The 11,853-nt window shown below is 38.9% G+C and overlaps 1 protein-coding gene across 1 annotated transcript; it reads right to left on the reverse strand.

Moving 5' to 3' along the window:
- Positions 1–4,392: 4,392 nt before the first annotated feature.
- Positions 4,393–6,033, reverse strand: LOC108251131 (trace amine-associated receptor 13c-like). The gene is made up of 2 exons (XM_017441320.3): positions 5,807–6,033; positions 4,393–5,680 (listed from the first exon to the last, which is right to left on the reverse strand). Exons 1-2 carry the CDS (start codon positions 5,980–5,982, stop codon positions 4,867–4,869), a joined length of 990 nt encoding a protein of 329 aa, XP_017296809.1. The 5' UTR covers positions 5,983–6,033; the 3' UTR covers positions 4,393–4,866.
- Positions 6,034–11,853: the final 5,820 nt, after the last annotated feature.

An 11,853-nucleotide genomic window follows, 5' to 3' on the forward strand; every position in this document is an offset into this window, starting at 1 on the left:
GAGCCTCCTTGTGACGCCGGGGGTTATACTCACAGGTTACCTGAGCCACAGAATCCTATCCCGCAGTTGCCTTCCCCTTCTACTGGGTCCCTGTTGGCAGTCTGTCTCGCTGCTCCTCTGTGCTGTTGTGAAGCCCTCCCGTCCGCCCTCCAACGCCGCCTCCATCTCTGACCAGCTGACGCCCGCTGCCGTTTCCCACTACCTGGTGCCGACAGATCCTCCCTTGGCCCGAGTCTGTGAGTTACAAGTAAGAACCAACCACTTCTGGTCACTAATACAATTTCCCACCGCCATTGAACTCACCCCTGCTTCTCCCTCTGTGTTCTGTTGTTCCTGAGCTCCAGACCGAGAACCCACTCCTCAAGCGGCATTGGTTTTGCTGTGCGCTCTCTGTTTACAATAAACCCTTTTCTGTTATCAGTCTCTCCGTGAGTGTTTCTGCATATGGGCAAAGAAGATAACCCCCACCATGACAGAATCCATTCAGCTCTGTTTTTTTTTTTTTTTTCTTTAGCAAGTAACAATGCATTGTTGATTTAAGACTAATTCGATATCTTTCACCACCAGGGTTGGAGCTGAAAACCGTGCACAGTGGAGTCAAAAAAGACTCCTTGCTAAAGTCCTCAAGCTTAAATTGCTGAAACCTGAGGCCAGTTTCTAATTGTGGTGACAGGTGCAGAAGAAGAACTAATAAAAAAAATTAAGAAAGAGACATCTAAAACCCATTAGGTTTTTCTAAATAAAACTACAACCCTTTTTTTTTTTTTTTTTTTTAAATATACAATATTAATCTTAATAATAGTGCATGAATGGAGGAATAAGATTCCCACTGTCTCTACCTCCTGTCTAGGAAAATCACAGCTTTTCAAGGACCACACTTAAGAGATAAAATAATACAATTAAACTCAAAACAGTTTCACTTCACTCTCGTTCAAAATATTTGTTACTTATAATGCCTTCTGACAGTATTCTACAGAACGAGAACAAAGTATAACAAAAATTTAAGTTTTAGACTGCTCTTATTACAAAACTGAGCTTCTTAATTTAAAACCACTTTCAGGAAAAATATACAGACAACATGCACTTTCAAATCTTGAGAACACTTTTTTGAAATTCAGGTATGTCCAAGGATTTCAAGCACCTGTACGAACCTTCAACATAAATTATCACAGTTTGTGTGCACACATAAAATTGAGAATTAATTAGCATCAACAAGTTAACAATTAGGTGAACAAATTAGATTAATAGATTCCTGTTTAGTTAATGTTTTGTGTTCTGTGTTTTCGTTTGTCTTTTTGTTTTGACTTGTCTGTTACATGTTTATGATACAATTACTTATTCTCTTAAAAATCTGCAACCCAATTTTAACCCTTGATTTTTCTCTTCACCCTCTGAAGAGGGGAAAAGGAGTCACATACATTTAGGGAATGTGTGTGGGAATACACCCCTCCCTTTTCATTACTCTCCCTCAAGTGTCCAAGAGGACAACAGTGTTTCTCTTATTTGGCATTTCTCCACTTTTCTTTCTATATCAGAACAATGCAGAAGAGACAAGAACTTTTGAGCAGGGAATTTTCTGCAAACTGTATTTACACTCAAACATGATTTTTTCAGCTGATCAAAAGTTTAAGACCATAGTCTTTAAAAGCCAAAAGCTGTGCAAAAATCTGGATTCCATGTCATTTTCTGTCAAGACTTTACACTGTCAAGACCTGATGGCAAAAGCAAAAAAGCTCACTGACTTTGAACGTGGTAGGATTGTTGAGCTGCATAAGCAAGGCCTCTCACAACGTGCCATCGCTGCTGAGGTTGGACCCAGTAAGACAGTCATTTTGCATTTTTTAAATGATCCTGAGGGTTATGGAACAAAAAAGTCAAGTGGTAGACCCCAAAAAATTTTACCAGCTCTGAGCCGAAGGATCCGATTGGCTGTCTGTCAAGACACGGGACGATCCTCTACCTAAATTAAGGCCATTACTGGTGCTGACTGCAGCCCAATAACCGTCAGACGGCATCTGCGAGAGAAGGGCTTCAGAAAGAAAAAAACGTCTTCAAAGGCCACGTCTTCTTCAACGCCACAAAATTGCCCGTTTGGACTTTGCAAGGGTGCACCAAACATGGGACATTGAAAAGTGGAAGAAAGTTGTCTTCTCTGATGAGAAAAAAATTAATCTTGATGGTCCTGATGGCTTCCAACGTTACTGGCATGACAAGAAGGTCCCACCTGATATGTTTTCTACACGGCACAGTGGTGGGGGCGCCATCATGATTTGGGGTGCGTTTTCCTTCAATGGAACAATGGAGCTTCAGGTTGTGCAGGGGCGTCAAACAGCAGCTGGTTATGTGGAGATGTTGCAGCGGGCATCCCTCATGACGGTGCAATGTCAAATATGAAGGCTCTCAGAGACACTCAGAGAGTCTTGCTGCTGAACATGCTCCTCCTTTTGCTTTGTTGTCATGGCTCTCAGGTAATGGTTTGAGACAGCTCCTGATAAAGTTCCTGACACCTGTGGTTATCGTGCTAATGCTCTTGATGGCTCTGTCCTGTTTCATAATTCCGTTAGTAAATGACTAATAGAGATTTTGATTAATGTTCATCCCCTTCTGATCACCTTACAAACCCAACCTACCAGAGTGAAAATTCTGATAGCTTAGATTTCTGAAGGTATGATGTGTAGTTCATTTTTGTTTTCCTATTATGCTTTTAATTTTTGTTGTTTTTGTTTTTATTATTACACTACAAGTATTAATTGTTCATATAATCAGGATTAATTTCCAAATGTGAAGATGACATTTTTGCATGATGACATTTACGTTGACTTAATTTGATTATTTGATTTAGCGTTGTTAGTTTTACCTTTATATTACCTTATTTCATAATAAAGTAAGACTGTGCCAGCTATTTGTGTACATTGCTGCCAAGTGCCCACATGAGCTAATACTATATAAGTTTGTGATTTCAATTAATAAGTACAGGACACATTTTAGCACATTAGCAGAGCTCCACCCCATCAGCTGAGTAACAGGTAAAAGGGTAAGAACCGTGATGTCACACCAAAGCTGAAGAAAGCACCGTAGGCATCACAACCTGTCATAGTGTAGTGGCCTGTTGGGACTTAATTTAATAATAAAAAATACATATTTGTTTCTCTTTTGGACAGCTGGCAGCAATAATGTTTAGAACATGTGTATTGACAATTTTTATGCGCAGTGGCATAAAAACAACAAGGTAACTCAAAAGCAGAAATGCTGATTGGGTTTAGGACGAAACAACTCAGCTGCAATGTTATTCGTATTTTTTTTTTTTTCTCAGCTAATGAGCAAAAATGCTAATATAGCAAAAAGACAGTTTTTATGTGTAACTATAAACTGATGCAAAAGAAGAAATCTCTGCCTCTTAGCGTTGCCACCTTTTAAAATTTAAAGGATGCCAACAATAGTTTGGGGTCATGACCACTACAGCCAAGTTGTCCAACTCTTATAGGGAGGGGAGCACACAGCAGTGATATGCTTTATTTTTGCTGGTGTATTTTGCAAAAGACTGATGAAGAAAACAATCAGTCAAACACTCCGGAAAGAGTAGCACTAGTTCAACACATTTTAAGTGTTATCAAGCCATCAGGATGAGTTGCCCAAATTTATTACAGGGGAAATGTATGGCCATCCATCCATCTATAAACGGATGCATGCATCAGTTTTTCTGATGAGAGAACCAGTGAGTTAACTTCAATAAACTTGTCTAATAAAGGAAATGTATTTACATTTAAAAATAAACATTTTGTCCTAATATTTATTTAATTACTATTAAGTTTTCAGCTTCATTTATTTAAATTTATCGCCTAATGCTAAGAAATATTACATAAAGTGACTATTCAAATTCAACATCCTAAGAAATAAATCAATATTTGATTTATATATTTGCAAATATAATTTGACAGCCTCTATGGAATGGAAAATTTTGCGCTTTCCTATGATTTTTTGGAAACTTGCAGGGTTAGAGACTGCAGATTAAGACCCACTGACATAAAAAAAGTTAAAACTTTGTTTTTAAGCCGACCTACTGTAGCCTGAAGTACAAACACAGAAAGGCTAAAAGTTGTAGATCCTCTAATATCAACCCAAGGCTGGCTTTATCTTGATTTACTTATTTAAAAAAAAACAACAGCAGCAGAAAGGCTTTGTCTCACTTTGTCCAAAGATTATTTCACTCATAACTGAGTACAGTTCTCCTGTAAGACAAAAGAGAAAAAGTTTGTTAAACACTAATAATTTCTCATTTTGAACACAATATTAAAATTTCATATTTCAAAAGCCTAGTATTCAAATAAACGTATCTCATTTCAGCAATGAACCATGATTTTTTTTTTATTTTTATTTTTTTACAAGCACATAAAGTCTTTGAATAGCCGATTAGATGTCCACGAGTGTATGCACATGTCCCAAAACAATCAAGTCACTCAGGTCAAAATGAACTTTTCAGAAAACTGAAAGATAACACCAGTTTAGAGGTCATGAAAATTGGTTCTTTTTTATGCTATGTTATTTTTGTTGCAAAAACTGACATTTCACAGAGAGTGAGAAAACTATGAAAATGAAAAGCACAAACACTTTGTTGAATTGATTAATACAAAATGAATCAAAACATTGTGTATTTTGGTCTGTTACAATTGCTATAGTAAAATAGTAAATACAAAGTTGAGAATTCCATATCAATTTAATTATTTTTATAAAAAATCTTTTCATCTTGCTGTACTGTTTTCAAATAAATGCCAATAAAAAGTTTGTTTCTGTGTTCTTACATTAGGAACACAAAAACAAACATTCTCCAGACAACTATATTTACTAAATAACTGACTGAAAATTGCTCTATAGTATCTTGGCATCACAGGAGCCAGGCTGCAGAATCTGCAAAGTCACAGTGAGCTTTAAAGCTTTTCTGAACCTGGGATAAAACAGGGCATAGATCACAGGGTTTAGACATGAGTTAAAATAAAAAAGAAAGAACAAATAAGTTGCATATGATGTCCCTGTTAAATCAGTTTGAACAACAGAATACCAGTAATATGGACAGAAAGATATAAGATAAACAATGGCAAAAACACCAAGAGTCCTAGCTGCTTTCAACTCTGAGTTTTTTGATTTTAAGTTCATTGAAACCGGGAATGTGCCAGCTGTAATGCGAGAGCGCATAGCACAAGCCTGAGAAACAGCTACAACAATTACTTTTGTAAACAAAACACAAATAACAACTGGAAATATGCAGTTTAAAATAAGATCAATAGTTCCTGTAATTTTATTAAAGGGTAGTGCGCATTTTCCAATGCAGAAATTAGTTCTGCTTGGTTGATTCAGGAGATCTTTAAAATAGAAAATGCTATAGAATGCAGACAATAGCCAACACAGACAAACACAGTATTTTACTCTTGTCATAGTGATTCTGGTGGGATAATGCAGAGGGTCACAAATAGCCACATAGCGGTCAATTACTATAAGAACAATGTTTACAGTTGAAGCAGTGAGTACAAGACAAACTACATAACAATAGACGAGACACAAAATATCTCCAAGTATCCAGCAAGTTGTGCTTCTAAAAATTTCCACAGGTATCGTCAGGAATCCAGTAAAGAAATCTAAGACAGCCAGAGAGAGAAGGAGGATGTTAGTGGGTGTCTGAAGCTGCCTGAAAAGAGAGAAAAGTTTCTTCATTAAATGAAAATCAAAAATAAAGCCACTGAAAAAAAAAAATTATATATATATATATATATATATATATAGTCATGTCACACAAATAGATATTAAGTTATGCCTGAAATGAGAGACTGAGATGATGATCAGGAGGTTGAGGACTACAGTGATCAGAGAGATGAAGGGCATCACGATCATGAGGAGCACAGCTTCAGACAAGTCAAGTGTCGGCTTCCTACAGGAGCTGTTGAGGAGTTGTGGAAAACAGAGTTTCACTTGTTCCTGTGTCTCCATCATCAGACAGCTACAATTTCCTGACTGTACCTCTCTGTTCTACAGACTATTTATCTGCTTTCATATCCCCATACCTGTTAGTCTATGTTCCGCAGAGACTCTCTCCTTTAGGTTTCAAACATCTTTTTTTTTTTTTTAAATCTCTGTTGCCTTCATTGTAATTTGTTTCACATGACGCAATGATAATACTGTGCATCTGATAATGATATCCAAACTGCAAAATATAGCCATAAAAGTTTAGTATTGTTATCTGTATTTTCTGTAATATTTTTTGTGTTTTGCAGCTTTCTGTTAAACCCATCTCACCCACTAGGACATTAAGAGGTCATCGCATGTCTTTGAGTATGGCTTTTGCACACTTAGCCCACTTTTAGCCCCTTCATCCAAATTATTGACAACCCAGAGTCCAGTCCAAGAAGCAGAGTTGTAGTTTTACACAACTCTCTGCTGCTTCTCCAATGTTACCGACCCAAGTCTCCATTGAAACTGTATCAGTTCACCCACATCCCAAAATAAATAAACCAAAAATCTTTAGAAAAGTAAATTACACAAATCTTTTAAATGTAAACAGTTACTACATCAGAACAAACAAATAAAATCATTAAATGTGATTTGCTAGTTAAAGGGGACCTATTATGCTTCCTTGAACAAGTCAGGATAAGTGTCTGTCAGGTGTGGTGGAGAAGGAGGCACACCCAGAGTGCAGACTCATCTTCAGAAAATAAACTAATTTATTAAGAATAAAAAGAACACAACCAAAGGCTGACAAGACAGCAAAGCTAAACATAGCAAAATCCAAACACGATCAAAACATGAAGCAAGATATTAAACCAACCAGACAGTGCATGAAGCGACAATGAACCAGCAGTGAGTGGAGGAAATGACCAGGTAATAAAGCAGAGGGTAATTAGGTGAAGTGGGCACAGGTGAGATGATTACAAAACTAGGAATGGGTGTAGATGGGCATGGCAGGCAAACAAGAGAGACTGAGAAGTGAATGATGACAGAGGCACAGAGAAAAAAACAAAACATTAAGACAACAAAAGAAACAAACCAAACACAAAAACACAAAGAACACCCAAATCCTGACACTGTGGGCTATACAAAACATGTTCATTACATTTAATACACAAAATCATTCTCAGATATTGAGATTTCACCTTATCAGTTCTGCGCGTTTTGAGCTAGTTTCAGAATGAGCAGTTTTTGGGCTACGTCACTATTATGCAAATAAGCTGCTGTTAGCCATGCCCCACTAACGCACTACATTAAAAAAAAAAAAAACATAAAAACTCACTGAAGGATTAAACACTGCGCATCTGACACACATTTATATCGTTATTAATTCAAACTAAGGATTCTGCTTCGCGTCCACCTCTGCACCACAATCTACTCAGCTTGGGTGCGGTACAGTGTGCCATGATGTGAAGTCAAGCAGCACACAGACTTTTTTTTCCCGCAAATGCGACCTTTTTCCTCACACTGTAGCTAATGTAGACTATCAGTTTAGTATGTTTCCAACAGTAAATGTGCAGATATTGTGGGTAATGTAACGTGACACAGGATTCAGTCTTGAAATGATTTGCGAAACTACAACTTTCTTTGGCAATATTTCAGGGACATTGCCATCAAAAATAGAATGAAGCAATGCAGCTCTGTTCTCCATGACTCAGAGATCATGCATGGACACATGTTCTATATTGCAGCTGACAGTGACAAGAATCATTAAAGGGACCTGGTAATTCAGCCACAACACAGGAGTGAAAGTAGTCAAAGTAGGACTGAGAGAACGCTCAGCAACAGGAATGCCGGCAGCAGCTCTGGGGAGAGAGAGGGGAGTTTGGTGATCCAAATGCAACATAGGAAGCTAGGATTAGCGATGGTGGAGACACTAACCTGGGTCACTTTAAGTCAGGGAGCGGAGAGGGTCAACTGGAGTGTGATGACCTAGAGGAGTGACGGAGCGAGAGATTGGCTCTGCGTTCTCGCCAGATAGATTACAGACAAAAAAAAAACAAATTTGTTGTCAGACAGGCAATGGTCGTTACCAGGAATGCAGAGAGCAAGAGACTTGTCCAAGGGGGTAGGCAAAAGGGTCGAGTCCGTGATACAGGCAAGAGTCGTGGTCCAGATATCCATCCGCCAGCAAGAGTCAGACAAGGGCAAGGCACAGGGGTAAATCCAGGGAGCAAGAGCATGGTCGAGGAACAGGAAGTCAGTCAGAGAATACTGGAGAACTACTTGTATGGCATGTTCAATAATCTGGCACTGGAGGAGTGGAGAGGGGGAGAAATTAAAGGGCATGGAGCAGGTGTGGGAACAGTAATCAGGGGAGAGGTGCAGGTGAACTGAATGAGTGATGATTAGTGGCAAGACATGGCAAAACACAGATGAAACCAGGCATGATCATTACAGACAGCAAAACATTTTCCTTTTCCAGCAGACATTGTTCAGTGGTATAACCAGCAGAACAAATGTGATGGTTTTCCTGTAATGAAGTGGGTGGAGCTCCACTTGGGTTGTTAAGTGAGAGGCTGGGCTCGGCTTGGCGTTGCTAGGTAAAGGGGATTGTGATGCAACAATCCTGAGGTTTTTTGAAAACAGGTCGTTTTGTAGACCAGTGATTCCCAACCCTGGTCCTCGAGGAACACTATCCTGCATGTTTTAGTTGTTTCCCTGCTTTGACACACTTTATTTGAATGAGGGAGTGATTAACATGCTTCTGCAAACAGAAAGGACCTGCTGAAAAGCAGGAAAACAATGAAAACGGGCAGGATAGTGTTCCTCGAGGACCAGGGTTGGGAACCGCTGTTGTAGACACCAGAAAACATTTACTTATTGTCATAAAACAGCTGGGTGGTTTTTTTTTTTTTTGGTGCTTGGACTGTTTCTAGAAGCTGGAGATACCCAAATGGAAGTACAAATACATGCAAAAAGTGAATTTTGCATAATAGTCAAGTCAAATCAAATTTATTTATTTACCACTTTTCAGCAACAAGATGATTCAAAGTGTAATAGGTCACCTTTAATGATTTCATAACTGATATTCATATAGATTTATTTTGTCTAACAGAAACCTGACTACAACAGGAGGAGCTTTTTAGTGTAAATTAATCCACTCCTGCTAATTATCTAAATTTTCATGTTTCTAGAACAATAGGTGGAGGCGGAGAAGAAACTGCTATTTTTCAGTCAGGATAATTGATTAATGCAAAACCAATTATTAGTTATAATTCTTTTGAGTCTTTCAACGTTAGTCTTTCTCATCCAAAATGGAAATCAGAAAATACATTTTTACTTCTTGTTATATATCGTCCACAAGGCCCTTATTCTTAATTTTTGTCTGAATTCACAGATTTTTTTGTCTGACTTATTATTGAATACAGATAAAGTCAAAATTGTGAGGGATTTCAGTATTCATGCAAATGTTAAAAGTGATAGCTTAAACTTAGCTTTTAATAATTTAATTGAGTCAATTGGTTTTACCCAAAATGTCTACAGATATACTCATTCTCTTCATCATACTCTTGATCTGGTTCTGACATATGGCATAGAAAGTAAGGACTTAATAATACACAATCCTATTCTGTCTAACCATTTTTTAGTAACCTTTGAGCTTACATTGACTGACTACACAGCTACTGAGAGTAAATTTTATTATAGTAGATATTTATCAGAGAATGCTGTAACCAAATATAAGGAATATCTTCCATTATTATTCTCTGTCTTGCAGAGTAATGCAACAAAGAGCAGCAAATTAGATGATCTTATTGAACTCAATAATCAGATTTTCTGCTTCTCCGTAGTGAAAATGCATTGAACAGGTTCATCTTTTGAGGCTCTTGAGTAGGGAATCCATAATTTTAATCGCCTACAACACCCTCTGCTGGTTGTCTTGAGTCACTCCATTGCATAGGTTTAACTCATTTACATAACATTGTAATCCGTCTTGTTCTCCCTTGTTCTTGGCTGGATAACTGAATGGGCGGGCCCAGCCCGCCCTCTGGCGCCGGGTCTGCTGCTAGCCTCAAAGATCCATCCTACCCAGTGCATCATCTGTTGAAACGAATGCCTTCTGGCAAGTGCAACAGGTCAATGAACACCTTTACATACTTTACATTTTACTCCGTTCAAGAGTAATTCACACTTGGTCACCATATAAAATTTAAGATCCCTTATGAAGAAATACATTTTTAGATGCAGTGTTCCCTTGCCTGGATGCAGGTCACCAGGGCCCTACTCTGGAGCCAGGCCTGGAGTTGGGGTGCTCTGGCGAGCACCTGGTGGCTGAGCTTTTACCCATGAAGCCCGGCCAGGCACAGCCTGAAAAGAAGATGTGGGTCCCCCTTTCCATGGGCTCACCACCTGTGGGAGGGCCCAAAGGAGTCTGGTGCAATGTGGGATGGGTAGTGGACGAAGGTGGGGACCTTGGCAGTCTGATCCTCAGCTACTGAGCTGGTGTGCGTGGTGGAGAGGTTCCGGCTAGATATAGACAGACTCACCTAGATGCACAGCTCTGGAACTAGTCTCTTGGTTGGACACTCATTCACTCTGGAGTTGCCCCTGTTGAGAGGCGCAGAGCAGGAGTGAGCATACTTGTTGCCCCCCCCCCCATCTTGGTGCCTGTACGTTGGGGTTTACCCTGGTGAACGAGAGGGTAGCCTCCTTCCGCTGCATGTGGGGGGACGGGTTCCGACTGTTGTTTGCACTTATGCGCCTAATAGCAGTTCAGACTACTAACCTTTTTGGAGTCCTTAGAGGGGGTGCTAGAAAGCACTCCTCATGGGGACTCCCTGTCAGGTCGGGTGGAGATTGTGGCGAACCCAATGTGCAGATTTATCTTAAATCCAGGAATAAAATAATTTATTTTTTAAAAAAAAGCTGACGAAGCAGCAAGATTAAACAAGATACAAAACATAAACTAAATCTATAGAATGAGGCAAACATGAGGTGAGCAAGACAACAAGGGAAACACGAAAATGAACCAGCGAGTACAAGGAGGAAATGACCAGGTTTTAAAAGCAGAGGGTAATTAGGGGAAGTGGGCACAGGTGAGTAATTACAATTGCGAGCAGGTGGAGATAGGCAGGGCGGGTAAACAAGTGCTGACAGAGGACAAGTGGATAATGACATGAAACAAAGACATAAAGAACAAAGACTGAACTAAACCCAGACAAAACAAAAAGACAACTAAATAGCAAAATAAAAGAAACAATAAACCCAAAAGAAACTAAAAGAACAAACCAAACAAAACAAAAATCCTGACACTCCCTTGTTCTTCTGGGGGACTTCAACGCTCACATGGGCAATGACAGTGAGACCTGGAGAGGTGTGGTTGGGAGAAACGAGCCCCCTGATCTGAACCCAAGTGGTGTTTTGTTATTGGACTTCTGTGCTCGTCATGGATTGTCCATATTCATATATGCATATGTGTATTCACCATATTCAAGCATAAGGGTGTTCATATGTGCTCTTGGCACCAGGACACTTTAGGCCTCAGTTTAATGATTGACTTTGTTGTTGTTTCATTTGAGTGAAGAGAGGGGCGGAGCTGTCAACTAACCACTACCTAGTGGTGAGTGAAAATGGAAGCAAAAGAAGAAGCAAGTTTTGTTAACAACAAAACCAGTTAAATGGTCTGAAGTGCCATTTACAATTTTGTTTTAAAAATTTCTAAACTAAATTAAATCTTTGTGGTCAGAAGTCCCAAGTTCTTTTGGACACTTTTCATTAGATAATCATTTATTAAACCACAGACATATAAAGGCTGATCAACAAACTTTATAGATAGATAGATAGATAGATAGATAGATAGATAGATAGATAGATAGATAGATAGATAGATAGATAGATAGATAGATAGATAGATAGATA

Source organism: Kryptolebias marmoratus, linkage group LG6, assembly GCF_001649575.2.
Source record: "Kryptolebias marmoratus isolate JLee-2015 linkage group LG6, ASM164957v2, whole genome shotgun sequence".
Taxonomy (NCBI): Eukaryota; Metazoa; Chordata; class Actinopteri; order Cyprinodontiformes; family Rivulidae; genus Kryptolebias; species Kryptolebias marmoratus.